This window comes from Pecten maximus, chromosome 8, assembly GCF_902652985.1.
Source record: "Pecten maximus chromosome 8, xPecMax1.1, whole genome shotgun sequence".
Classification (NCBI taxonomy): Eukaryota; Metazoa; Mollusca; class Bivalvia; order Pectinida; family Pectinidae; genus Pecten; species Pecten maximus.
This window is the reverse complement of record NC_047022.1, coordinates 14934543-14961063: the sequence shown is the minus strand read 5'-3', so window position 1 is coordinate 14961063 and position 26521 is coordinate 14934543. Positions and strand designations below refer to the sequence as shown.

The 26521-nt window shown below is 37.1% G+C and overlaps 2 protein-coding genes across 2 annotated transcripts; both read right to left on the bottom strand.

Moving 5' to 3' along the window:
* Positions 1-4030: 4030 nt before the first annotated feature.
* On the bottom strand, positions 4031-6991 carry LOC117333643. The gene is made up of 5 exons (XM_033893046.1): positions 6820-6991; positions 6191-6327; positions 5341-5802; positions 4392-4522; positions 4031-4137 (listed from the first exon to the last, which is right to left on the bottom strand). Exons 1-4 carry the CDS (start codon positions 6971-6973, stop codon positions 4418-4420), a joined length of 858 nt encoding a protein of 285 aa, XP_033748937.1. The 5' UTR covers positions 6974-6991; the 3' UTR covers positions 4031-4137; positions 4392-4417.
* Positions 6992-16055: 9064 nt separating this feature from the next.
* On the bottom strand, positions 16056-18938 carry LOC117333702. The gene is made up of 4 exons (XM_033893122.1): positions 18713-18938; positions 18119-18297; positions 17588-17680; positions 16056-16186 (listed from the first exon to the last, which is right to left on the bottom strand). Exons 1-3 carry the CDS (start codon positions 18936-18938, stop codon positions 17588-17590), a joined length of 498 nt encoding a protein of 165 aa, XP_033749013.1. The 3' UTR covers positions 16056-16186.
* Positions 18939-26521: the final 7583 nt, after the last annotated feature.

Genomic DNA, 26521 nt, shown 5'->3' with positions numbered 1-26521 from the left:
AAGATACTAAATTTAGTTTGCACCCAACGGTGTAACGTAAGCTGCAGATACAGCTTACAAAGCGGAATAACAAACGATATAATTTCCACTTCCCAATTGTTAATTTTCCATTTTAGATAGTAACATTTATGCTTTCCCAACCTACTGTGTTTCATGTCCCAGTTGATTCTATATTCTCGGACTTGTTTTATAATGATCTTATTTAGAAATATTATATTTCCTTGTTCGATATGAAATCAGACGTAATCTTTGCTTGTTAAAATACCTAGTAATTCAGTTGTGGCCACTCTAGTTCTAATTTTGATAATCGGATTCAAACTGGATTTGACCAAGTATGGAAGGTGTCGTCAATTTGATCTAGATTTGTAAGGCTGATGTCGTGAATTTGACCTAGATTTGTATTGTGGGTGTCGTCGATTTGGCCTAGATTTGTATTGTGGGTGTCGTTAATTTGACCTAGATTTGTATGGCTGATTTCGTCAATTTGACCTAGATTCATATTGCGGGTGTCGTCGATTTGACCTAGATTTGTACGGCGGGTGTCATCAATTTGATCTAGATTTGTATGATGGGTGTCGTCAATTTGACCAAGATTTATATAACGGGTGACGTCAATTTGACCTAGATTTATATAACGGGTGGCGTCAATTTGACCTAGATTTGTATAACGGTTGTCGTCAGTTTGACCTAGATTTGTATAACGGGTGTCGTCAGTTTGACCTAGATTTGTATAACGGGTGGCGTCAATTTGACCTAGATTTGTATAACGGGTGTCGTCAGTTTGACCTAGATTTGTATAACGGGTGTCGTCAATTTGACTTAGATTTGTTTGGTGGATGTCGTCAATTTGACCTAGATTTGTATAACGGTTGTCGTCAATTTGACCTATATTTGTATAACAGTTGTCGTCAATTTGACCGTAATTCGTATTGCGGGTGTCGTCGATTTGACCGAGATTTGTATGGCGGGTGTCGTCAATTTGACCGAGATTTATATAACGGGTGGCGTCAATTTGACCTAGATTTGTATAACGGGTGGCGCCAATTTGACCTAGATTTGTTTAACGGGTGTCGTCAATTTGACCTAGATTTGTATAACGGGTGTCGTCAGTTTGACCTAGATTTGTATAACGGGTGTCGTCAGTTTGACCTAGATTTGTATAACGGGTGTCGTCAGTTTGACCCAGATTTGTATAACGGGTGTCGTCAATTTGACCTAGATTTGTATAACGGGTGGCGTCAATTTGACCTCGATTTGTATAACGGTTGTCGTCAATTTGACCTTGATTTGTATGGCGGGTGTCGTCAATTTGACCTAGATTTGTATAACGGGTGTCGTCAATGAAGCATAAGATTCCTTCTCTTCTCCGGAGCATTTTCTCTTATTCTCCTTATGTTTTTTATTAATAAATTTCCCTTATTTAATTTATAAACTAGAATAATAGTTTCGTCATCATGTCGGCATTCTTTATCTTATCATCACACAGTATTTGTATACCCACTTACTAGAAGAAAATCCGTGGCTTCCGCTAACTATAGCATTAAGGTTAAGTTATATCATGTGTTCATCAAATGATTTAGTTCGTATTGACCCACTTGTATTATAACAGCAGGCTGTACAGGGTTCGATTTTTAAAAAAAAATTTGGACCAGATTAAGGGTCAACGGTCATACGTGACCACATTTGAAGTCAAAAGATTTTTTACATGAAATATCATAAAAACTAAAAGATTATAAGCCGTAAAATATTTGTTTGTTTGGAAGACTTTTCGCGCAATATTTTACCTTGCATCTTTTACAAGGTCAACAATAAACATAAACCCTTTACTATGACACCGCTAAGGGAACAAATGTTGGTTTCGATTCTGTAAGAAAACACACGGTGGATACCAACGTGCCATCGGTCTGGAGACAATTATCAAAACAGACCTAATCCTCGGCCGCTAGCACGTCCTAAATCCGTGTTCAAGGGAATATTGGTCTCATGGGTCTGACCTTCCCGCGTGAATGTATCCATCATGACAACATTTTTCTGTTCGCGCATTAGCAATCGCAAACATTTTTTAAGATATGAGATAAACCTCTTTGACTTGTGATATTCAGACACCACTCACAGACATTGGTTAACAAAAAGATGGACATTGCTGTCAGGGACTTGTGACCTTGAGAATAAAGTGTGATTAAAGAGTTTGATAATATCAAGCGTTGCCGTTTTCATGTTCATCGTTCTTATTAAGCAGTGTTTAGATTTGACCTAGATTTACTCAGTTTGCATCGTCGATAAAACGGAAAAATTTGGTGGCTGATTTCGGCAATATCGCCATGTCGCATTGGCGCCCCCCCCCCCCCCAAGCTAAGAACGACAGTGCGAAAGTGCGTCATGCGAACAGCGACAGAACGCCATGCTACCAAATGAACGCGCCATGCAAAGAGCGACAATGCGTCATACGGCAAAAGTGTCGCCAATGCGATAGAACAACATTGTGTCGCACAATCGCATGGCGTGTCCATTTTGTCGCATGGCGCATTGTTTCTCCTCGAATTGCAAGACAGTGCGACACTGGCAAAATCAGTCACCTTAGAGAATTCTTATCCTTCTGAAACACAGGATTTCATTGATTTTTTTTCTGTCACGTTTTTCCCTCGTAAAATCCCGAAAGTCATAACCAGAAGTCAAAATTAGACGTTTATATTGATTTGACCTGTATGGATTTTTGAGATATTTAAAGATTTTTTTTATCAATTGAAATGTAAATTACTATAATAAAAAAACTGATGTGTCACCAATAGTTACTTCTTAGCAATCATGCACTTTTATTTACATCAGAGTTAGGAAAGAGTTTATTCAACTATATAAACAAGGATTGGAGACTGTTGACACAGATAGTGACTGGATTCGTCACAATAGAAACCAAACGTGGTAAATAGGTCACCATAACTGACGGGTTCCAGGTATGGCGTCAGGTGACATCCTGTCGGGTGTCACATATATGGGCGGGATACATCGTGGTAGCACATCTTGACGGAAGATACCATGACTAGCGTTACATCTTGTGACTGTAACATTTTGACAGGTGTCACATCTTGTGACAGGCATTCGAAAATATTACATTTGACTTGCTTTTAAAACTTATACGATGCCAATTATAACATTTTATTTTATCGTTTCTGACCTGGTCGTTCCGGACTCTCTCCATTTTCAAAAGTGTGACCTTTAATTTGTTCCCTATTAATACAAAGTATTAAATCTCAAACAACATATATTATAATTTACCGAAGCTTACATGTATGTCCGTGGCTTTTAAAGAAGTATATCCCTTTCTGCATTTGAACACCTGTACACCATAATTGAAACCAGGTATTCTTGTGTATCTTAAACGTTTGATTTTCTTTTTCATAAACACGCCGTAATGGAGGTAACCTACATTTTAGCATATGGCATCTTTTAGTTCGTGTTGCCGCGATATCTGTGTACTTACTTAATGAACGTAATTGAAAATATTATACTACCTATTTATACAGTCAATTATCCCCCCCCCCCCCCCCCCCCGGGGAGGCGATTTACATAAGCATATGCCTGTTGCCCAATATCCATTGAATACATTCTACAAAATAAAGTCTGACAAAACCCGAATATTGCTAGTTTCACGAAATCTATATATTCCTTGTGGTGCCAAAGCGCTGTTACACAATTTCACAGTACCCTGATATTGGAAAGCCCCGCGGGATCAAAGTAGCCCTGGCCCTACACGTATTATAATATTCATTAACTTATTGTTTTCCATAATGAAGCGAAGTTTCTTAGCCAAGATATTTCCTTGAATCCAATAATGTTTTCCTGTGAGAAATTTTCAGTTAAGGAATCACCTTAAATTAAGAGACTGACGAAACTGGGCCTGGTTTTATTGATTCCACGTGGTCTAGGTCACCTGGATGCCCTTAAACATGTGAATCAGCATCACCGATGAGATACGATATGCTTGATGTATCTTGTGCGATAAGTGGATTTGAAAAAAAACAAAAACCCTTTAATTTTCATCAAACATTTTATTGATTCTTCAAGTATACATTCATCAACGAGAATTTACATATATGTACAGGTTTATACTTGTCACATACATGTATGCTGGGAGACAGTCTGAAATATACAAGCATACACATTATTAAAGATAAAAAACCCAGCTGGTTTCGTATTTAGTTAAATAGGCTACATGTTAATTAGTGAGGAATCTGCATAATTAGTTCCTTTCTGAAACAATGACGACGGTGACTGACATAATGAAGCTGATGTTATTATATCAAAACTACAAATACTGACTTATTTTATGATATGTACATTTATTTTTCAAACGGATGTGAGGATGTTAGGTAAATAAGTTTATATTTACGCACATTTTTCAGTAGTTTGGACATGAGGACTAAACATCCATTTCCTTCTTTTCTTCGGCAGCAGTTTCTGTAACCGTCTTCTCGTCTTTCTTGAGGGACGCATTACCACTCATAGCCACCTTGAGAAACATAGACTATACCCACTTGGTTAGCATGCTCTTCGCCATATAGAAACAAGAGCAACGATTGATATGTATTGTAAGTAAGGTTATGATAATGGAGCATATATTTTAGGACGGATATTTTGTTTGTTTGCTAGGCTTATCGCTCAGTGAACGGCCAGGATCATTTTTAGGAAAAGTTTCCTTGTAGTAGTTGGTTACTACCTCACTGAAAACTCGCATACTGAGCAATAACGGTAAAGTGTCTTGCCTAAAGACACAAACACGACAGCTTAGACCGGTCCGTTTCTCAGCTTCCCGAGAAACACAAACCGACACAGATAGGGAGCGTCGAACCACATCACCTGAGGTTGTCGCCGATTGAACAGGGTCACTTTGAGACGGTGTCTCACTGTAGTAGTTGGTGACTACCTCACTGTACAACCTACCGGATGCCCGTCGTATACCGAGCAATAAGGGTAAAGTGTCTTGCCCATGCAAGGGCATAACCATGACAGAACAGACTGGTCCGTTTCTGAGCTTCCCGAGAGACAAAAATCCGACACGGATAGGGGGCGTCGAACCACGCACCTCGGATCATCACCTGAGGTTACATGGCCAACACTTCCACAGACTGATCTATCGCGGCCCGTTATTATAATATAAGCCTATGATAGAAACGATATATCCATTTCTATATTTGATACCCATCGTAAAATTTTCGGTCCAAACTTGATAGTCTTTATTAATTTGAAATATTTCAATTTTTATTAAGCTTATCATTAAATATGAATGAATTTGATTAAATTGCGTAACATTAATTATTTGTTGATTATTTATAAAAAGAGTACCTTTTTGGTATCTGAGCTTGGCTCCTGTTCCATTTGTCCCGTTTCCGTGGTTTCAGCATGAGAACCCATATCTCCTGGGGGACTAGAGTCTTCACCTTGTGTTGTTGCTAAGTCATTTTCTAATTGTGCCATGTCATTGGCTTGTTCATTCTGAGATACATCTGATGTCGATTCCATCGCTGTTGTCTCACTAGATTGAGTATTGGTACCTGCTAGGTCATTTTCACTATTTAAAAGACCATATTCCGAGGGAACATTGTCATCTGTTGGTAGAACTTCCGGTAGAGCTGTACTATCAGGTGACCCGCCATCTTTTGACGTCATCGATTCGTCCATGATTGATTTGTCATCTTTGATACCAGCGTTGACCTTGAATGACCCCTCGACGCCCACTGAAGTGGAGTTTGCGGCAGCAGTATCTGTAGCAGCATCCTCACTGATAGTACTGTTATCTGCATCACCCTAGATAATAGGAATATATACAGAAAATAACACATCTAACGAAATACATCAAGGCGAAACGAAAGGTATCGGGTCACGTGGGCGATCACGTGGGTTTAAATATGGTATTTGTACTTTGTTTGTTTTTTCCCACAGAAAGACCCTTGCGCGCCTCCATCTGAGGCAATGAGATTGCGATGTGGGTAAGTTGATACAACTTGCTTCGAAATTGCTTTAAAGTACTTTAAAACAACTTTATAATTTTCCTCATTAAAACGGACATCTATAACTGTAAAGTAAACATTTTATTGATTTAACATAATATATGCTACATCCTTCCGTGTTGCTTATAATGTAAGTGATAATACATTGTTATATCAAGAAATATTAAAACCCCTGAGTTCCATACCTCTGCACTATCAGGAATAAAACCTTTTGCAAAGCCAGGAATCATGTTCTTCCAGTCACTGGGAGACGCGTCGCCATTACCACCGTCATCCTTCTTTGACCCAGGAACAAAACTCGTCTTAAAAGACTCCATCATGCCTGAGTATTGTTTTAAATATTTCAATTATTGGTGTTCCATTATTACATGGATATTTGCTATCATCACCCTTATATGAAACATATTATATGATGAACACACTTTTAATAATTACTTGCGAAACAATTATTTTAGTAAATTAGATAACCCTTTAACATCCTCAGCTTGCTTTTCTGAAACCCTTAAAGAAATGTCCTACATCGTTCAACTAAAGCTTCCCATAGACAACTGGCAATTATGAAATTGAATCACATTAATGTTCCTTAATTACTCCTATGATATCTACATCGCGTTATGTCATTAACATGACAAATTGCAAATATATCGCTGGGCGGATATAACACCGAAAGCCTATTGTATCATAAAGTTATAAGTTTTGAAGTTGTTTTTCACGAGTTTTAAATACTTCAAATTATTAGAAATGCATAATGTAATTGAAACTTCAGTTGTTGTAATAATTTCTATTGTCATTTTCTGTCATACAAATACCTCACCTTTATACATATTATCCATCGCTCGTTTACCATCGTGTCTCGATTGGCCAGGCTGGTTGTCATTATTGCCATGACCCTTCACAATTTGACTGGACACAACCGACAGGGCTATTGTACCGATAATCACCAGGTGGAGGGATGTTTTACCAGACATTGCTTTAACTGCCTCTAATAAACACTACACTACTTACGTTTGTCTGCTGAGACAATATACTATATACTAATGATCACGTGACGACTGAGATGGATGGGAAATTGTCCTTAAAACATGCTGGTACCATATTACCTGCATTCCGTTACGTTATTTTGTAACGTTGAATCAAGATAATTACATCCTGTATGATTAGTATAATTAACCGTCGCCAGATGTTGTGTCACGTTAGAAGTTAATATGTTCTGGAAGATGAAATGCACCAGGGATAGCTTTAGTATTTAACCCATTGTTTACTAGTTAACATACAGCAAATATTCCAATGGAAAAACTATCATTCGTGATTAATTTATCAACTTAGATAAGTACGACATATAGACTGATATTTCCGCAGAGAATACCTTGTCACTTGAATTTAATTCACAAGTGAATGCATGGCTTTGAAAAAAAGGCACCCCTTGAAAAAATAACTATATTTTCGTATGTTATAGATTAAATATCAATAACATTCTAAACGCACTAACTTATTTTACGCATGTCTTTAATATTTATATCAAATAACAACAAATGGCTCAGGTATTACTTAAAAGGTTAAAAAGCCATCAATTAGGTGCCATGGCTTCTCCGCCGAGTCCTTTTCTGATGGCGTGTTTTGATGACAACACATATGTTAGCATTATGACCGGAACCTTGCAGCAGAATATTCCAAATGTACATTGTGAAGTATGTTGGGATGAATAATTAATGTTATTCTTTTAGCTTACGTCATTTGGATAATTGATATTGATTTAAAATTCCTTCTGATAAACAGAACAACAAAAATATGACGCTGATTAAGTGATATTGGTGTACAGGTGTAACACTGTACGTATTACATTTTGTACATGTATAAAGGGTTCTCAGTCTAATTAAAATCAAGATGGACATTCTCACTACATTACATGAACATCTAACAACATCCCATAAGGTGTCACGTTCTGATGACCCCGGAGATATGTGTATTTCACTTTCATGGCGAATTGCCAATTTGTCAATGTCATCGAAGCAAACCATTTCGTCACAGCGTGCATATAGCTATATGCTTTGTGGGACGAAATGATTTTGAAACAAATTCACAGATTATGCAAGCTACGCACTCATGCTAATTCGGACATATAAAATTCATTTCCAAGATTCTGGAAGTAGTCAATTAATTGGATAATCAAAAAGGTCACCCTGACGTGACCCCTTTGGGATGCTGTTAGATGTGCATGTAACGTAGTGAGAATGACAATCTAGATTTTAATTAGATTGAAAGGGTTCTCATAACAGGAGAACGAATAAGTAAATATTTTTTTGCAATTGGTCAGGTAGAGTAATATAAAAACAGAGTTTTGTCCTATGGATTAAAGACTAATTAATTAATTAATTAATCAAATTATAACCATATTGATAGCAGGTGTTTTAATATCACTGCCGTTTTAGTAGTATTCACTGTAGTAATGAAGTTCGATCTAAGGATTTCATTTCAACAGTTGGTACATGTAGGTCCGTTTTTTTTTTTTTTTTGAAAACCTCTTTGTATTTATTTTTGTGTTAGGGGAGCTGGTGTTACATAACCTGAAGCATGATCGCATCACATATGGTTCCAAGGTGTGTTAATAATAATATATGACGTAAGACTTGTGATCTGAATTACATAATGCAAGATAAACAGTGGTTACTTACTGTATCAAAGCGAATGTATCCTGCACAGAGCTGTTTAAATTAACACTTAACAAAAACAACTTGTATGTCTTAATTAGTCACTTATGAAATCTGCGGGTGAGCGATATCATATTTAGTTAAAGTCAAGTGCGTTGCAATATGAATCCATTAGGCTAAGCTGTAAAATGAAGATCGCGTATCAGGATTAAATCTTCCATTTGTCATGACGTCACCAGTCACCTGTTACCTAACAGTGTGTAAAGAAAGGCTAGACCAGTTTACGTTTCAACGTAAAACGATATTGTTATTGGTTCTTTTACATTCATAAGTTGATAGGTTCGTCTAAAGCTGTAGAAACGGATAATAGATATAAAGAGATAAGTACAAAAAGTTAAGTAAATGAATGCTCAATATATAAATGATGTATAGACGGATAGAAATACGTATTAAAGTGTTTATGGTAGTGAGAAAACTTCCGTGTAAAGTGTGATATAGTTAAAAACAAACAAATAAACAAATAAACAAAACAAACATCAGCCATTTTGAAAAAAAAAACTGTTACACATGAGATCAGGTATAAATCTCTTTAGAGCAGTTGGCCTGTTATGAACAGTTTATTAAACTACAGAACAACTGTCAAGACCAATATTCATTTTCCTGAATTCCTTTCTGACTAAATGATTGATAATTCACAGAAAGACGGAACAGCTGTATGGTGTCCCTAACATCACCGAGAGGTCAAAGAAGGACGGAACAACTGTGTGGTATCCCTAATATCGCCGAGAGGTCAAAGAAGGACGGAACAGCTGTATGGTGTCCCTAACATCACCGACAGGTCAAAGAAGGACGGAACAGCTGTATGGTGTCCCTAACATCACCGACAGGTCAAAGAAGGACGGAACAACTGTGTGGTATCCCTAATATCGCCGAGAGGTCAAAGAAGGACGGAACAGCTGTATGGTATCCCGAACATCAACGACAGTTCAAAGAAGGACGGAACAGCTGTATGGTAACCCTAACATCACCGACAGGTCAAAGAAGGACGGAACAGCTGTGTGGTGTCCCTAACATCAACGACAGGTCAAAGAAGGACGGAACAGCTGTGTGGTGTCCCTAACATCACTGCCGGGTCATAGAAGGACGGAACAGCTGTATGGTGTCCCTAACATCACTGTCAGGTCATAGAAGGACAGAACAGCTGTATGGTGTCCCTTACATCACCGACAAAGAAGGACGGAACAGCTGTATGGTGTCCCAACTTCACTGACAGGTTATAGAAGGACGGAACAGCTGTATGGTGTCCCTAACATCACCAACAAACAAGGACGGAACAGCTGCATGGTGTCCCTAACATCACTGCCGGGTCATAGAAGGACGGAACAGTTGTATGGTGTCCCTAACATCACCGACAGGTCAAATATGGACGGAACAGCTGTGTGGTGTCCCTAACATCACCGGCATGTCAAAGAAGGACGGAACAGCTGTGTGGCGTCATGTCCCTAACATCACCGACAGGTCATAGAAGGACGGAACAGCTGTATGGTGTCCCTAACATCACCAACAGTTCACAGAAGGACGAAACAGCTGTGTGGTGTCCCTAACCTCACTGACGAGTCCTAGAAGGAGGGAACAGCTGTATGGTGTCCCTAACATCACCGGCATGTCAAAGAAGGACGGAACAGCTGTGTGGCGTCATGTCCCTAACATCACCGACAGGTCATAGAAGGACGGAACAGCTGTATGGTGTCCCTAACATCACCAACAGTTCAAAGAAGGACGGAACAGCTGTGTGGTGTCCCTAACCTCACTGACGAGTCCTAGAAGGAGGGAACAGCTGTATGGTGCCCCTTACATCACCGACAAACAAGGACGGAACAGCTGTATGGTGTCCCAACTTCACTGACAGGTTATAGAAGGACGGAACAGCTGTATGGTGTCCCTAACATCACCAACAAACAAGGACGGAACAGCTGTATGGTGTCCCTAACTTCACTGACAGGTCATAGAAGGAGGGAACAGCTGTATGGTGTCCCTAACTTCACTGGCAGGTCGAAGAAGGACGGAACAGCTGTATGGTGTCCCTAACTTCACTGACAGGTCATAGAAGGAGGGAACAGCTGTATGGTGTCCCTAACATCACCGACAGGTCATAGAAGGAGGGAACAGCTGTATGGTGCCCCTTACATCACCGACAGGTCAAAGAAGGACGGAACAGCTGTATGGTATCCCGAACATCAACGACAGGTCAAAGAAGGACGGAACAGCTGTATGGTGTCCCTAATATCACCGACGGGTCATAGAAGGACAGAACAGCTGCATGGTGTCCCTAACATCACTGCCGGGTCCTAGAAGGACGAAACAGCTGTATGGTGTCCCTAACATCACCGCCGGGTCCTAGAAGGACGAAACAGCTGTATGGTGTCCCTAACATCACTGACGGGTCATAGAAGGACAGAACAACTGCATGGTGTACCTAACATCACTGCCGGGTCATAGAAGGACGGAACAGCTGTATGGTTTCCCTAACATCACTGCCGGGTTATAGAAGGACGGAACAGTTGTATATCGTGTCCCTAACATCACTGACAGGTCAAAGAAGGACGGAACAGCTGTGTGGTGTCCCTAACATCAACGACAGTTCAAAGAAGGACGGAACAGCTGTATGGTAACCCTAACATCACCGACAGGTCAAAGAAGGACGGAACAGCTGTGTGGTGTCCCTAACATCAACGACAGGTCAAAGAAGGACGGAACAGCTGTGTGGTGTCCCTAACATCACTGCCGGGTCATAGAAGGACGGAACAGCTGTATGGTGTCCCTAACATCACTGTCAGGTCATAGAAGGACAGAACAGCTGTATGGTGTCCCTTACATCACCGACAAAGAAGGACGGAACAGCTGTATGGTGTCCCAACTTCACTGACAGGTTATAGAAGGACGGAACAGCTGTATGGTGTCCCTAACATCACCGACAGGTCGAAGAAGGACGGAACAGCTGTATGGTGTCCCTAACATCACTGACAGGTCGAAGAAGGACGGAACAGCTGTATGGTGTCCCTAACATCACCGACAGGTCGAAGAAGGACGGAACAGCTGTATGGTGTCCCTAACATCACCGACAGGTCATAGAAGGAGGGAACAGCTGTATGGTGCCCCTTACATCACCGACAGGTCAAAGAAGGACGGAACAGCTGTATGGTATCCCGAACATCAACGACAGGTCAAAGAAGGACGGAACAGCTGTATGGTGTCCCTAATATCACCGACGGGTCATAGAAGGACAGAACAGCTGCATGGTGTCCCTAACATCACTGCCGGGTCCTAGAAGGACGAAACAGCTGTATGGTGTCCCTAACATCACCGCCGGGTCCTAGAAGGACGAAACAGCTGTATGGTGTCCCTAACATCACTGACGGGTCATAGAAGGACAGAACAACTGCATGGTGTACCTAACATCACTGCCGGGTCATAGAAGGACGGAACAGCTGTATGGTTTCCCTAACATCACTGCCGGGTTATAGAAGGACGGAACAGTTGTATATCGTGTCCCTAACATCACTGACAGGTCAAAGAAGGACGGAACAGCTGTGTGGTGTCCCTAACATCAACGACAGTTCAAAGAAGGACGGAACAGCTGTATGGTAACCCTAACATCACCGACAGGTCAAAGAAGGACGGAACAGCTGTGTGGTGTCCCTAACATCAACGACAGGTCAAAGAAGGACGGAACAGCTGTGTGGTGTCCCTAACATCACTGCCGGGTCATAGAAGGACGGAACAGCTGTATGGTGTCCCTAACATCACTGTCAGGTCATAGAAGGACAGAACAGCTGTATGGTGTCCCTTACATCACCGACAAAGAAGGACGGAACAGCTGTATGGTGTCCCAACTTCACTGACAGGTTATAGAAGGACGGAACAGCTGTATGGTGTCCCTAACATCACCAACAAACAAGGACGGAACAGCTGCATGGTGTCCCTAACATCACTGCCAGGTCATAGAAGGAGGGAACAGCTGTATGGTGTCCCTAACATCACCGACAGGTCGAAGAAGGACGGAACAGCTGTATGGTGTCCCTAACATCACCGACAGGTCATAGAAGGAGGGAACAGCTGTATGGTGTCCCTAACATCACTGCCAGGTCATAGAAGGAGGGAACAGCTGTATGGTGTCCCTAACATCACCGACAGGTCGAAGAAGGACGGAACAGCTGTATGGTGTCCCTAACATCACCGACAGGTCGAAGAAGGACGGAACAGCTGTATGGTGTCCCTAACATCACTGACAGGTCGAAGAAGGACGGAACAGCTGTATGGTGTCCGTAACATCACCGACAGGTCGAAGAAGGACGGAACAGCTGTATGGTGTCCCTAACATCAGCGACAGGTCGAAGAAGGACGGAACAGCTGTATGGTGTCCCTAACATCACCGACAGGTCGAAGAAGGACGGAACAGCTGTATGGTGTCCCTAACATCACTGACAGGTCAAAGAAGGAGGGAACAGCTGTATGGTGTCCCTTACATCACCGACAAACAAGGACGGAACAGCTGTATGGTGTCCCTAACATCACTGACGGGTCATAGAAGGACGGAACAGCTGTATGGTGTCCCTAACTTCACTGACAGGTCATAGAAGGAGGGAACAGCTGTATGGTGTCCCTAACATCACCGACAGGTCGAAGAAGGACGGAACAGCTGTATGGTGTCCCTAACATCACCGACAGGTCGAAGAAGGACGGAACAGCTGTATGGTGTCCCTAACATCACTGACAGGTCATAGAAGGAGGGAACAGCTGTATGGTGTCCCTAACAATACTGAAGAGCTACACAAGGAAGGAATACTTGATGGGGTAGTTTTATATGCATTATGTAACTTTTTTTCTGTTTTTGATTTATTTAAATAAGTTAGTCGCCTTGATGTTGTTTTTTTTGTGTTTGTTTTTGTTTTTGTTTGTTTTTTTTATTTGTTTTTGTTTTGTATTTAAAATGTTCGGTCCTTGAAGCCATTCCAATACTGCTCTGGTTTAATTGTTCATTTTCTGTCTTGTCGTCGGGTAATACATTGCTTGCTACTTATATTGTAATTCATTTCTACTTTAGACGAATTCCAACGAAGATGGCACGCTTTTTCTAAGACAATCGTACGACGTCACAGATTCATTGTGACGTCATACAGTATTTATGGCGTGTTTTGTGTCTTTCGATATCTTTTATGACATGACCGTATGACAAGGTAGGACAGGCCAGTTATGTTATAAAACAAACTGTTTGTTAATTATATGGTAACGAATCAGTTAAAACAAATGGTGACAATAAAACGTCTGCATTATTGTTTCATCAATATTCGAAACCCATGTAAACAACACCTAGAGTATTGAACCAACTCTGATGTAGAAACATCGCAAATCTGTTAAAAAAAGTTTAATTTTTAAATTGAGGCAGGGAAATTTGACAACAGGACATACCTGATATGATCATGTGCACAGCTTCAAACAGCTGGCAATATGACTACATTTGTAGTCTGTGGTATTGAATTGATATGTACGATTGGCATGCCTTGTGACTTTAAATCAACCCAAGGTTTTGGCAGGGACAGTTAACTGTATTGTAAAACCTTATGACTAATGTATTATCATATAAAGAAGTCGGTGAAAGTAAGTGTTATTTTATTAGTACGTCAATAGTCTATTGGAAGGTCATCAAATCAACACAGATATTCTTCAACAACCATCCGCGGTATATCCTATATTGTTTTATACTGACCTCACTCATGTTTTCATTATCTTTACTGCGGTTCAATCTTGTAACATACATGTAAACATCCATGGAAGGCTTAAAAACTATTATAATAATAGAATACATAGGGTCCTTATGTTTTGAAAGTAAATACAGCCATAAAAGAGACTTTTGATAAAGTTCTGCCATCTGAAAAAGTACACTGGTAAAAAGTTAAGGTGCTCCGGAAGAGTAAGCGTCCTCTGTTTAATCGACAATACCGCCATACAAATTTAGGTCAAATCCAGGTATACATTCTCCATGTGAGACCTAGGATGGGACAACGAAACCACTAAGAATTTAAACCAGTATCCAACACGTTTGACTTCATATCGCCAAGGCAATAATACATTGCCATGTGAGATCAGGACATCGGCCATAAACATCAACCTGCATTTCTCGAAACCTGTGTTGTTAATTCTTTTCTGTCAGTAGTATATATCTGTCTTTCGAACGCAATATTATTGTTTGTAAACGCAATATTTTATCCCTCAATGTAAATTGTAAAACAATCATGCTAATAAGTAAAAAACCAATATATTGTTGAATGAACGAAATTGTTTTTATCGAGTATTTTAATATAATTAGTTATAGTGTATCTGAACGAAATATTTCATCATTTACTTCTTTACTGGGCAGATCACTTATTTTGTACGACTGCTTTTCACAATTGATATTGTCTTGAAATATCACTGATTATTTTTACAAAAGGACTTGTTTCTAAATATTTCCAAATAATTTTTAATAATAATTCTTAAATTAAAAAAAAGTTGATTAGTATTTTTATTATATATAAAAGGGTGATAATACAAACGATTTAATACCAATCAAAACTGTTGTATAGAGATATAAGAGATACTCTTAAATGATCTAAAACAATTTAAGATTTACACCACTTAGAATAGTCTGACTGGTGTTAATCCCTATCATCTTAATCATAGCTGCGTCTTTGTGTATTTTATTGAAAATTAATGTCTTTCTCCGTTTTTACATGAAAGACGATTCATCACATTACCGGTCTGTTCTGTCGTATGATATACCAATGTAATAAATATTGTTAGCCGCATGTAACACTGTTGCAATTTCACAAATAAGCTGGGTTGTTAGATCGTTAGGTCGTTACAATGACTATATGACACCCCGGGATTGTCGAGACAAATATACCGTCGGAGTCCATATTCGCCTGCCTTATGTAGAAAATGATTTGAAAATATTCTCATAGATATGAGTTATGCGATAAAAAGAAGCTTACACTCGTGACTTTGCCATCTGTAATATATCAAATGCCTTTATGGATTGTAAATGACACTCGACAAAATGCCCATATTATATCAAATAATTAAATTCTTTGATATATTCCATGACACAACCACCAATGTAAGGTCATATATAAAAAATTTTTTTACCCATGCAAGATATTTTTCATGATTTACGTACCACGTCCAAATATAACATTTTGCATATACTTAATATCACTCGTGTAATATGACATATTTTGACGTCATCAAATTATTGTAAATATGTAATAGGTAAAGAGTATTATAACATTCTGTAAATTTACCTGTTGGATTAAAATATCAGGTACTGTCACTTTATGACTGTAGTAAAGAGTCAAAGCCAATCTTTGATGACCAGTTTGTTTTATTTTCATGAAATTGCAATATAATAATACGACAAGGGGAAAATCGAGCAGGAATCTTCTTGATTGTCACCATTTATGTTGTTGTAACTGCATTCTATGCTTCTTCTGTTTCCTGAAAGAAGAAATAAGCTGTTAATGCAAAACTTGATATTAAATAACCTTATTATACTGATATGTAACAACGAGCAAAGAAAACACGTCTGGCATTATTCCTTTAATTATGCATCTTATTAGTTTTAGCTTAAAAAAATAAGATGTGTATACCATTGATACATGTCATACACGAAAATGTTGTAGACTATTTTAGACCATTCTGTATATCATATCTCGCTCAATGCAATTAATAGTTATTATGTATTTGTTTTAATTTTCAAAACAAGCTCTTCATGATTTGGTAAATATGTACTTGATTAGGCTCTGGGTTAACTCTTGAATTTCAATCTGATACGATCGAAATCAAATTAAAAATGTATGTCAATGTTGTTTGGTAATATGATTACGGGTTTTTAAGACACGTTTACCCCCTCCTGTGTGCTGTGTTACATCTGCACAAAACTTCCAGCGATTTAAACAAACGTTACCATTGTAAAATTTGATACTATGACCAAGAATGTTCTGTTTATCGTTCTTGCGCGTTGTGTTCCTTAACCCACGCTTTTACACAGGTAGGTACATCGAAATACAATAGTAAATAATAAAAATAAGCATAGAGGCATTGTTTAGGTTATTGTTTGAGATAAATGCATTCCCCCCAAAAAAATAGAAAGGGGCAAAATAGATTAAACAGAACCGTATAGCTATATAATTATAAACTTAACGACGAAACACACCTGAGCCAAAACAGACGGAAAGGCAACAAAAGGTGAAACTTATACTAGATGGGATGGAAATAAACCTGAACGTGTCAAATCGGGTAAAATAGTCAGAAAGCTATTAGGTAATGGCTTATCAACAGGGAATTAGTTTGTTCCAATGAGAAATGAGAAATTAAAAGATAGTGTCAAATTGTTTATATTAATCATGCCTTATACTACAATATACCCAAGTTTTAGTGTGAGTGTTGTTTCTACATTACACCACCTGACGCATAGCATAATTAAGATTTACATTAGATACACAAGGCAAGGTGGAATAACTGTTAATATTGCAATACACAAAATAATGTTATTGTGCTGCATATAACAATATCTAGAATCTATATTTATCAGGTTGACTTATATAATACCTACCTAAGCATGGTGCAATGATGTTTACGACAATTCTCAAGTCTGGTGTTATCATATTAAGAATTAACGACAAAGTAAACCATATAAAAACCTCTTATCCGTTCAGATATTTTCCGAGCTGTAAAGATGCAGTTTCTTTTCGTCCGTGATTTACCTCAATTAGCCTTGAAAGTTCTTGGCGGATATTTGATGCTTAGTATGATTTTGCTGCGTGATAAGGGTCACCGATTCTTTGAAGTACTTGGCTAATATCATATATTACTATTGTGCTGCGTGCGAGCGCTCACCTATCCTTTGAAGTACTTGGCGAATGCCTGTGATAGAGTGTCGTTCTGTTGACTCTGCTGGGTCTGGTTGTTGCTATCTTTTTCGTTAAAACCCTGCATGGAAATATTGGTATAGTGAACTTATTACTGTTAATATTATAAAAGCCTCCATTTGCATGTTTAACTAAAAATATACGTTGACATATTCGTTATTTTCATTGCCAGTATATGAAAAGGTATATACACGGACTCAGATAAGTCTTTAATATTCGCAAAGCGTGGGTTAAGAACACGGATAAGTAACGAGTAGATATTTCTGGTTATTCTAAAATCATGAGTTAATATACATTTGTATGTGGTATATATTTTAAATAACACTAACTTCAGCGTAATTTCTGGAATTACGGTTCATAAAAAGCCATTTGTTCCAATTTTATAAGCATACATCGAGTACAATTCATGTTTAAAACAAACATCAATTAATATTAATTTTTATTTTCTTGTTTTTTTTTTTGTTTTTTTTTTGTGGTACCGTATGTTTAAATGACATACCTGGCTGTTTGTTCCGTTCATATACTTGTCAGAAAACCCTGCGAATATCGACGCCCAGTCCATCTGATCGTTATCGCTACTATCATCATCATCTTCATCGCTGAAATCCTCCTCACTTTCGTCCTTGTCACTGTTCATGTCAGGTTTAGGCAGGAATCCTTTCAAATTGTCCATGATGTCTGAAATGAAATGACCCGTATGTACTCTCTGCTCATTTATAGCCGAAGTTTCCAAAATCTAGAATTATAAACCAGAATGGGAACGTAAATGTAGCGAGCTTCCAGTTAAAGGTTAAACACACTCATTCCGTCTTTAGGTTTCAAATATCATAACATTCTAACTGTACTTGCATTGATAAACTAAACAGTTGTTATATTTATCATAACAGGATTTAAGATGTTAGTATTTATATCAAGACTAAACTTTTATGCAGCACAGACACCATTTGACTCAAAAGCTAAATGTAACTTATTTTGTCCGAAGTGAACTGCATACTAGTCCTTTCCTGCATATAGCACAAGAAACGTTCCTTAAGATATGTTCCTAACTAGTCTAAACCTTTTATCGACCTCAGAATAATCCTCATTTACACACCTTTGTAGAACTTTGAGTAGTCCCCGCCTGCGGATTTGCTAGGATCTCCCTTGCCCCCGTTACTACTCCCACTACTGCTGCCATCCCCTGCCAGTACGTCCTGGGTGGCGGCCGATCCTCCGCTAGTCTCCGACCGACGACGTCGGGTCACAGTTCTACCAGAGCTACACGTATCTAATAACGTCAGGTACACTACTAATGTCACCAGTAATGTTTGACTCAACATAGTGCTTCGGCAACCAGTCGCACTTCTAGTAAGACGTTATGCAATAATTAAGAGATATATATTGTAGTGTTTTAGTCACGTGGACATTAATTACCTGGCTAAATTGACTAATACTTTCTTTGATGTGAAACTCATTTGTTGTTTACTTAGCGAATTATGCAGCCTAGGTATCTACTTATCAGATAACAGCATTATTAAGTGCCACTTTACCGACCTGCATATAATGCTCCCTCCAAAACATCGACTTTCACTTATTACTTCCACAGCCATGTGTAATTCCTAACTGTGTCAATTTAACGATTTTGGGTTTTACAAAACATACAACGAATTTGTACTTTCCTTATTGATCGTATTTTAGATAGATATATTCCCTTCATTTTCAAGAAGAACTACGTTCATTTGATACTACACACCTGCTGCACTGTTTGAAATGTATATTATAAATAATAATTAATCTGAATTCTTATCTCTTTGTTCACATTTTACCATCGTAACTGCAGTTAACATATCACTACTCTGATGTTGCTTTGTCCGTATTTTAGGTACATTTATACCTTAGACTTACTTGTGCATATTGTGGAGGCATTATTTTCTTTAAACATTCTAAACTCTAGATATTTTACTTAATCACCTCACAATTTCTTTATGTATTAGAGACTAATTATTTGCCATGATATCCTACACATGTTATTATTTCATTGCATATTATTTCATAATAGAACATGGACCTTCCATTGAATTTCATGTTTAAATCCTTGTGATACCATCGAAGTAGAAATGTTGTCGATAGATTGTAGATTCATTGTGACTGTGTGACTGAGTTCTTGTCACAGAAATAAATCGTGGAGAACGAAATTTTTAGCATATCTTATAAACCCCTCTCTCAAAGATTTGTATGTGATATCTCAGCATTCGCTTAGTTGTTATTTATTTTGAATAACATTTTCTCGTGTTAGTGCAGGATTCCCCGTGAATCCTCCCTATGTTCAGTGTAAAGGGAGATAAATCTGTCGGCATTAGTCTCGTTACTGTCTCCCAGCTAAGATTTCATATATGTGTATATATATATATATATTTTTTTTTTATTTATTTATTTTTTCTTTTTTGGGAGGGGTGGGGGGGGGGGGGGGGGGGGGGGGGGGGGGGGGGGGGGTAATTTTGATTCTGATGATATCTATATCTATAATGTCTTACTCTGTTGAAATAGTTTGGCTGTATCCTTTACTTAATAAATACATAATATTAGGTGCTGAAGTCTTCCACGGGAAGAAACGCACCTTTTTTATGAATATGATGTAATATAAATACTCAGAAGAAAACTATATGGTTTAGGTATCATTCATACTCGTTTTTTTTCACAAATGTTTAATGAAATAAAACACCAAGGCGTAGCCTTTATCACACAATCAGTTAATTTTCTTCACCACACATGAATATCGAGTTGCATGCTTCATGAAGTAGGTAAACAAGATTTTTTTCCTTAAAGTCTGAAAACTAAGGGCTTGTCAGATATGATGTTTCATTTCAACATATTTTATTGAGAATCAAATGGATTAGGCTAAGCCTATATTAAAGTTCTCTCCATAACATATTACATTTATTTCAAATAATTAGTATCTGGTTATTAGTCAAGAATGGAAATTACAGTATATATATAGAAAGAGTATTTGTGAATAATATATAATGATAATCGTATGTATTTTCTTTTCCTTATAATAATTTTCAAATCATTGTTAAATATGTATTAGAACTCGTTTACTACGCAGGAGAGAGACAAGTGCCTGATCAATAACGGAGTTTCAGACTATATAGTATGTGTTTATTAACATATACAATGTAGTGTATGATCTAATACGTATTGTAGTATTTTAAGTATAAGTAACAAACAAAAAGAGCATACAGTTTAACGAAATCGTTACTCAAGCTCAAATTGAATAGGGGAAGTATGAGCAACATTAACATGGCGACTTTTTTAAAATTAAAAATTATGGAAAGGGATATATTTTGGAGTAAGAGTCTCTGTTTTATCGACGACAACCAGCATGCTTTGATATCCAGGTAATGTTATGTCCTACATATTATGGGAATGAGAACAGAGACAATAGGGACACAAAGCGTATCGAACAAATAGCTTTATATAGCACAGGGAAATAGAACAGAAAACGTTGAGACTTCCCCATGACGTTAATAAACATACCAGTGAGGAAAGATATATCACAATGAAAATCCTAGGGTATGACTGATAGCTCAATATGTTGATAAACACAGCATGGTTCTTTAGCGAGGATGTCACAATAACACAAATACTCCATAATAGAGATCCCACCATGAGTTTACACATAAGGACACAATTTTCTCCCAACTTTAAACAATTAATCGTCATACAGTATGACGCATATATTTTAAGTCCATGTACATTGTACGTAAAGATAGCCACAGTAAATTAAGAGGCATATAAAAGAAGAAGTTATGAGGTATGTATGGCCATGATTTTGTATACATCTAGAATTATGTGTGTCTTTTGGTCAGATGAGGAAATAATTCTGCACATGAGGAAATATTCTCATGAAGAATTACCAGCAGGAAAGTTTACAACAAAGCTATATGTTAATCGTCATGATTTTAATTTACATATTGATAATTTTCCATTTCTAGATAGTTTCATTCCTCCTCCGCCTACCTTCAAAAACGTTGTTAACTTGACCAAATTTATTGTTTCTATTATCATGACTTTCGTGACAGAAAACTAACATTACAGGGTGCTCAGAGATGTAAGTTGATAAAGTCCAAAAGACAATTTTGTGATCGAACTTGAAGTATTGTCAACGAACACATTTTAAGCGCTAGTATTTTTTTCCGGGATGAAAATATTGCACATAATTCAGATTTTCCAAATTTCCCAGTTTGTTGTACAGTATTTTCAAATAAATAAACTTTGGATCGCCAATTCATCATTTGAGATTTTTTTTTTTTTTAGAATTTAATTAATCGCTAAAATTTGAGTAAGGCAATATTTCGATGGGAGCTATAAGGCACCGTGCCAATCACTGAACAAAGTGTTATAAATTAACTGATATCCGATGGATGGTGTGATATTTTATAAGCGTAATGTACTTTGATACCTTCAATAGCAAGTTTTCATATATCTATTATATAGCAACTATAATGTCATTATGAACTATTGTTTTTATTACTATATAATGACAGTTGAACATCTGAATATAAACTGAGAGTCGCTAATCCTTAACGAAGACTTTGTCTTTGGTCAATTTAGGCTATATTTTAAACCAAGTAATGTGCAAATTACATTTTTTATATATAATATTTGAATATATGGTGAGGAGCAAATCATATACATGTATATTTGTATGCACATGCTGTTGAAAAATATACCATCACATATACTTTTAAGTGCTAAGATAACAAAGAACTGTATACATAATCAACCAAGCGTGCTGTTTCTGATTCGAGGTAACCTGTAACATTTCAAACCACACCTACACCAAAGGTTGCGATATGAATATTTTTGTTACGCATCATGTATTTTAATTAAAAACATCGCTTCATATAGACATGTACACTAATCAAGTCATCTGAACTGGAAGTCAAGAATTTTAAACAGCGTTAACATACCTGAAGTGGATCAGCAAGAAAATGTCTAAACATTGCAAATGCACAAAATGATAAAAATACAAAACAGACATTTTGTAAACTAATTTGGTAATAGTGATGTTACTGTTCAGTAACGAACATTTGGTAGTAATAATATTGTTATTCTGTAACATACGTTTGGTAAAAGTAAAGTTGCTATTCTCTACTATCAGTTTGTAATAATGATATTGCTTCACTGTAACATAAGATTAGTAATAGTAAAGTTGCTATTCTGTACTTTCAGTTTGGTAATAATGACATTACTACTCTGTAACACAAGTTTGGTAATAGTAAATTTGCTATTCTGTAACATAAGTTTGGTAATAGTAAAGTTGCTATTCTGTAACATAAGTTTGGTATTAGTAAAGTTGTTATTCAGTAACATAAGTTTGGTAATAGTAAAGTTGCTATTCTGTAGCATAAGTGTGGTAATACATGTAGTAAAGTTGCTATTCTGTAACACAAGTTTGGTAATAGTAAAGTTGCTATTCTGTAACATAAGTTTGGTAATAGTAAAGTTGCTATTCTGTAACATAAGTTTGGTATTAGTAAAGTTGTTATTCTGTAACATAAGTTTGGTATTAGTAAAGTTGTTATTCTGTAACATAAGTTTGGTAATAGTAAAGTTGCTATTCTGTAGCATAAGTTTAGTAATAGTAAAGTTGCTATTCTGTAACATAAGTTTAGTAATAGTAAAGTTGCTATAATTATGATAGCTTTGTATACAACTTTAAGCGATATACAGGTTACTTTGTGCCATAAACATCACGTAACAGTTGTATACCGTACTTCACCATACTAGTTTGTATTAAAGAACATATTAGGATTTTAATACTAAGTACAGATCTATAAAGCAAATAAGTGTTGTATTGCACATCAGACAGCAAATCTACGCTAAATTTCATTTTAGGTGTTTTGTGAATTTATGCAAATTTGGGAAACATATCACATTGTTCTGAAAGCAGTGGTGATTAAACTGGCATATCACTCGAAAACCCTGTATTCGGTGTTCGTTTTTATGCCGGGTGATAAAGATGGTGAATGTGATTGAAAATAAGTTATCATTATGCATATGTTCAACTTCTGTTTCGCTATTGAAGGAAAGACTATTCTACCTATACTCATATTATACACCACGGATGAGGGTAACACAATCAACGTATGCTATACACAATGGATGAAGTAACTAAACAATTTTCAATATGTATGCTAAACACCCTGGATGAGGGTAACAAAATAAACTAAAAATAAAGATTGCCAAATCAAGCAGCAGTCACAGATACAATAAATGAAATAAAATATTTCGTAGTATAATGGTTGGAGAGTTCAAGCGTAAGAGCTATATACATGTAGCACAGGTTAAGACAGTGTACGAGTTTAGATAGCTCTGCTATCTTAGACAAGTGAGACATATTACGGACTACTCGTGGCAATGCGTAAATAATGGACAAACGAAAGAACGTTTGGCTTATATTGAAATAACTAAACTGACATATGTGTAACAAGAGGTTATACAGGAACATTTCCTGAATGAATATAAAAAGTGTTGATATGAAATGTTAGCTATGCATAAGCATCGGTGGTTTACGTGGTAATAGGGAATCGCAAATTTTATGTCAAGCTATGAAAAGTAGACCATTTTTAAACCATCCTCACAAGTCGGTATATTTACCGGATATTCTCGCCATTAAAGCAAATTAACGTAATTGAAATACGCGACGGAATAAAATATTTACATTAAAGACACTAGACACTACAAATAAAACATATTTCTCAACTCAAGACATGTTTCTGATTACCACAGTCTACATTATTGTCTTTGTTTGGTATACAGAGGTAAATGTAAATGTTTATAACCATTATTTATTTGATGTGTCGACGAAAACATGTTTAGTGATAGCATTGTATGCTTTACCTATTGCGGTAGGGGAGACAAATCATATAATGCTATTGTATCTCAGCGGAATAGTTTTGTTTAAGCTTTAACCTGTGTCACGAATCTAAGTCCTTATCTGCTTTCTTCTGACAGTCCAACTCACACATTGACTGGTACATTTGATGACACGTTTCTAGTGCAGGAAAACATGTTTGTTACTTGGAAAAAAGACAAGGCGTTCTGGGAGGGTAAGCGTCCTCTACTACATCAATGATATGTAAAGCATTTCTTTTACAGATCCAGGCTATATTCTGTCTCCAGAATATCGCAAAAAGGTTATAGTATCGTTTAAGTAATATATATTTTCGCTGACTGTTTACGTATGACGTAAATCAGAAAAAAATACCAACATATTCCTTAAATGGCTTCACGCTCTTTCAAATCTATCGGAATAACACAATGGCTAACATAAATTTTAATGGACTAACACAAACCAACCAGCAAAAATTACTACACACGAATAAAAATATATCTGTGACTCTACAGTATTTATTTTATAAATATATTTCTTTATTTTCTCAGTGTTCTACAATATACCGTGATAAAAGATGGGAGTTTGATTTGTGGGACTATTTTGACATTATCTGATTATCAAAAGTGTGAACTCAATTATCTTACTCTGGCAACACTGACTACACCGTTCCAAAACTTCAAAATGTCACAAACTGGCTTTAGTAGGGATTCGACTTCAACTCATTATGATTGCTGTTCTGCCAAAACTAAGGCATGTCCGTTTTCTCCTGTTGCTGTCTCTTCGACTTTAGACAAGATGTCAGAGCTTTCAAAACACATGCAAGCAATTGTTTGGGGAATCATATGACTAAGTGTGACTATGCGATCCTCTATAATGAATGTGTTACGGTCCTATAATGCGAGTAAACTTAATAAAATCTCATCTTGACGTCCAGTCTAGCTTTTCCAGTCAGCCCTTACTGGAGATTGCCTTCCTTTCTCTTCTCCAATGTGTCAAAACAGGTGATAGGCAGACGAATATCCCTGACGCCGATTAGATTTACCTGTGTAGGGCGTATAGAATACACATAAACAAGGATTATCTTGACTTTAATTGAACATAGTTTGCATCATTCACTTTTGGTGTATAGGTTTATGTAAAAATATTTAAAAAAAATATATATTTACCACTCAAGTTTTAAATTACACACGATACAAAATACTGTAAAAATATGTAAATCTCAATCCCGAATATGATCAAAGAAGGACTGAAATGTGTGTATACGATAGTTTAAGCTAATTGCAATAAATATGGATATATTTGTTCACAGAGATGGGCTGTTAAATGACGCATGTGTTTCAACATTTAGTGTACAAGACGAAAGTTAAGAAACTTAAAAAATAGCCCTAAAAATGTTAATACACCGAAAACTGACTTTACCGACCACTGACTTTAACGACATCCTGTAACATCCGACCGTATTCAACAGAAGGGCTATATGATCCACTGTGGCGGACACTGCCTTTACTGAAATACTGCCATATCCGACTCATTTTGGCTCTGTCCTATATATATGAGATAAGGTACAAAGTCCTATACATTCGGTGAACTTTTTCATGGTTGATATTTTGAACATGAACATGAAGAGGTAATTGAACAAGGGAAGTACGCTCTGAGTCAGTAACAATGGTCATGGGGCTTGAATTAAATGTAGTAAGCATAGTAACGACAGACATCACGCACTTAACTCCAACCACAGAGGTTAATATCCAGCACTATCACTGGACTTTCTGGGTGGTTATTAGAATACGTTTCCATTTGCTCTGACTATATAATATAATTAAACAAAGTAGATAGTTATCAGGGCCAAGTTGTTCAAAGGGTGATTAGCTTTATCACTTGATTAGTGGAAATCTTATTTCTCCTTTACTTCAAATAAGCAGGAATGAAGAGACTGGTGAGTGTTACAGTTTCAGAAAGTTTTGTCAAATAAGTTTTACCATAAATTATTTTATCATGATTTTAATATTGTTGTTAAACTGT

Excerpts from the sequence above, each read along its gene's own strand:
- LOC117333643 (XM_033893046.1), bottom strand. The coding sequence starts at position 6,973 with ATGTCTGGTAAAACATCCCTCCACCTGGTGATTATCGGTACAATAGCC. Across the intron at positions 5,803-6,190 it reads TTATTCCTGATAGTGCAGAG|GGTGATGCAGATAACAGTAC; the intron begins GTATGGAACTCA and ends CCTATTATCTAG. Across the intron at positions 4,523-5,340 it reads CAAGCTCAGATACCAAAAAG|TCTATGTTTCTCAAGGTGGC; the intron begins GTACTCTTTTTA and ends AAGTGGGTATAG.
- LOC117333702 (XM_033893122.1), bottom strand. The coding sequence starts at position 18,938 with ATGTTGAGTCAAACATTACTGGTGACATTAGTAGTGTACCTGACGTTA. Across the intron at positions 18,298-18,712 it reads CTACTCAAAGTTCTACAAAG|ACATCATGGACAATTTGAAA; the intron begins GTGTGTAAATGA and ends ATTTCATTTCAG. Across the intron at positions 17,681-18,118 it reads TGAACGGAACAAACAGCCAG|GGTTTTAACGAAAAAGATAG; the intron begins GTATGTCATTTA and ends ATTTCCATGCAG.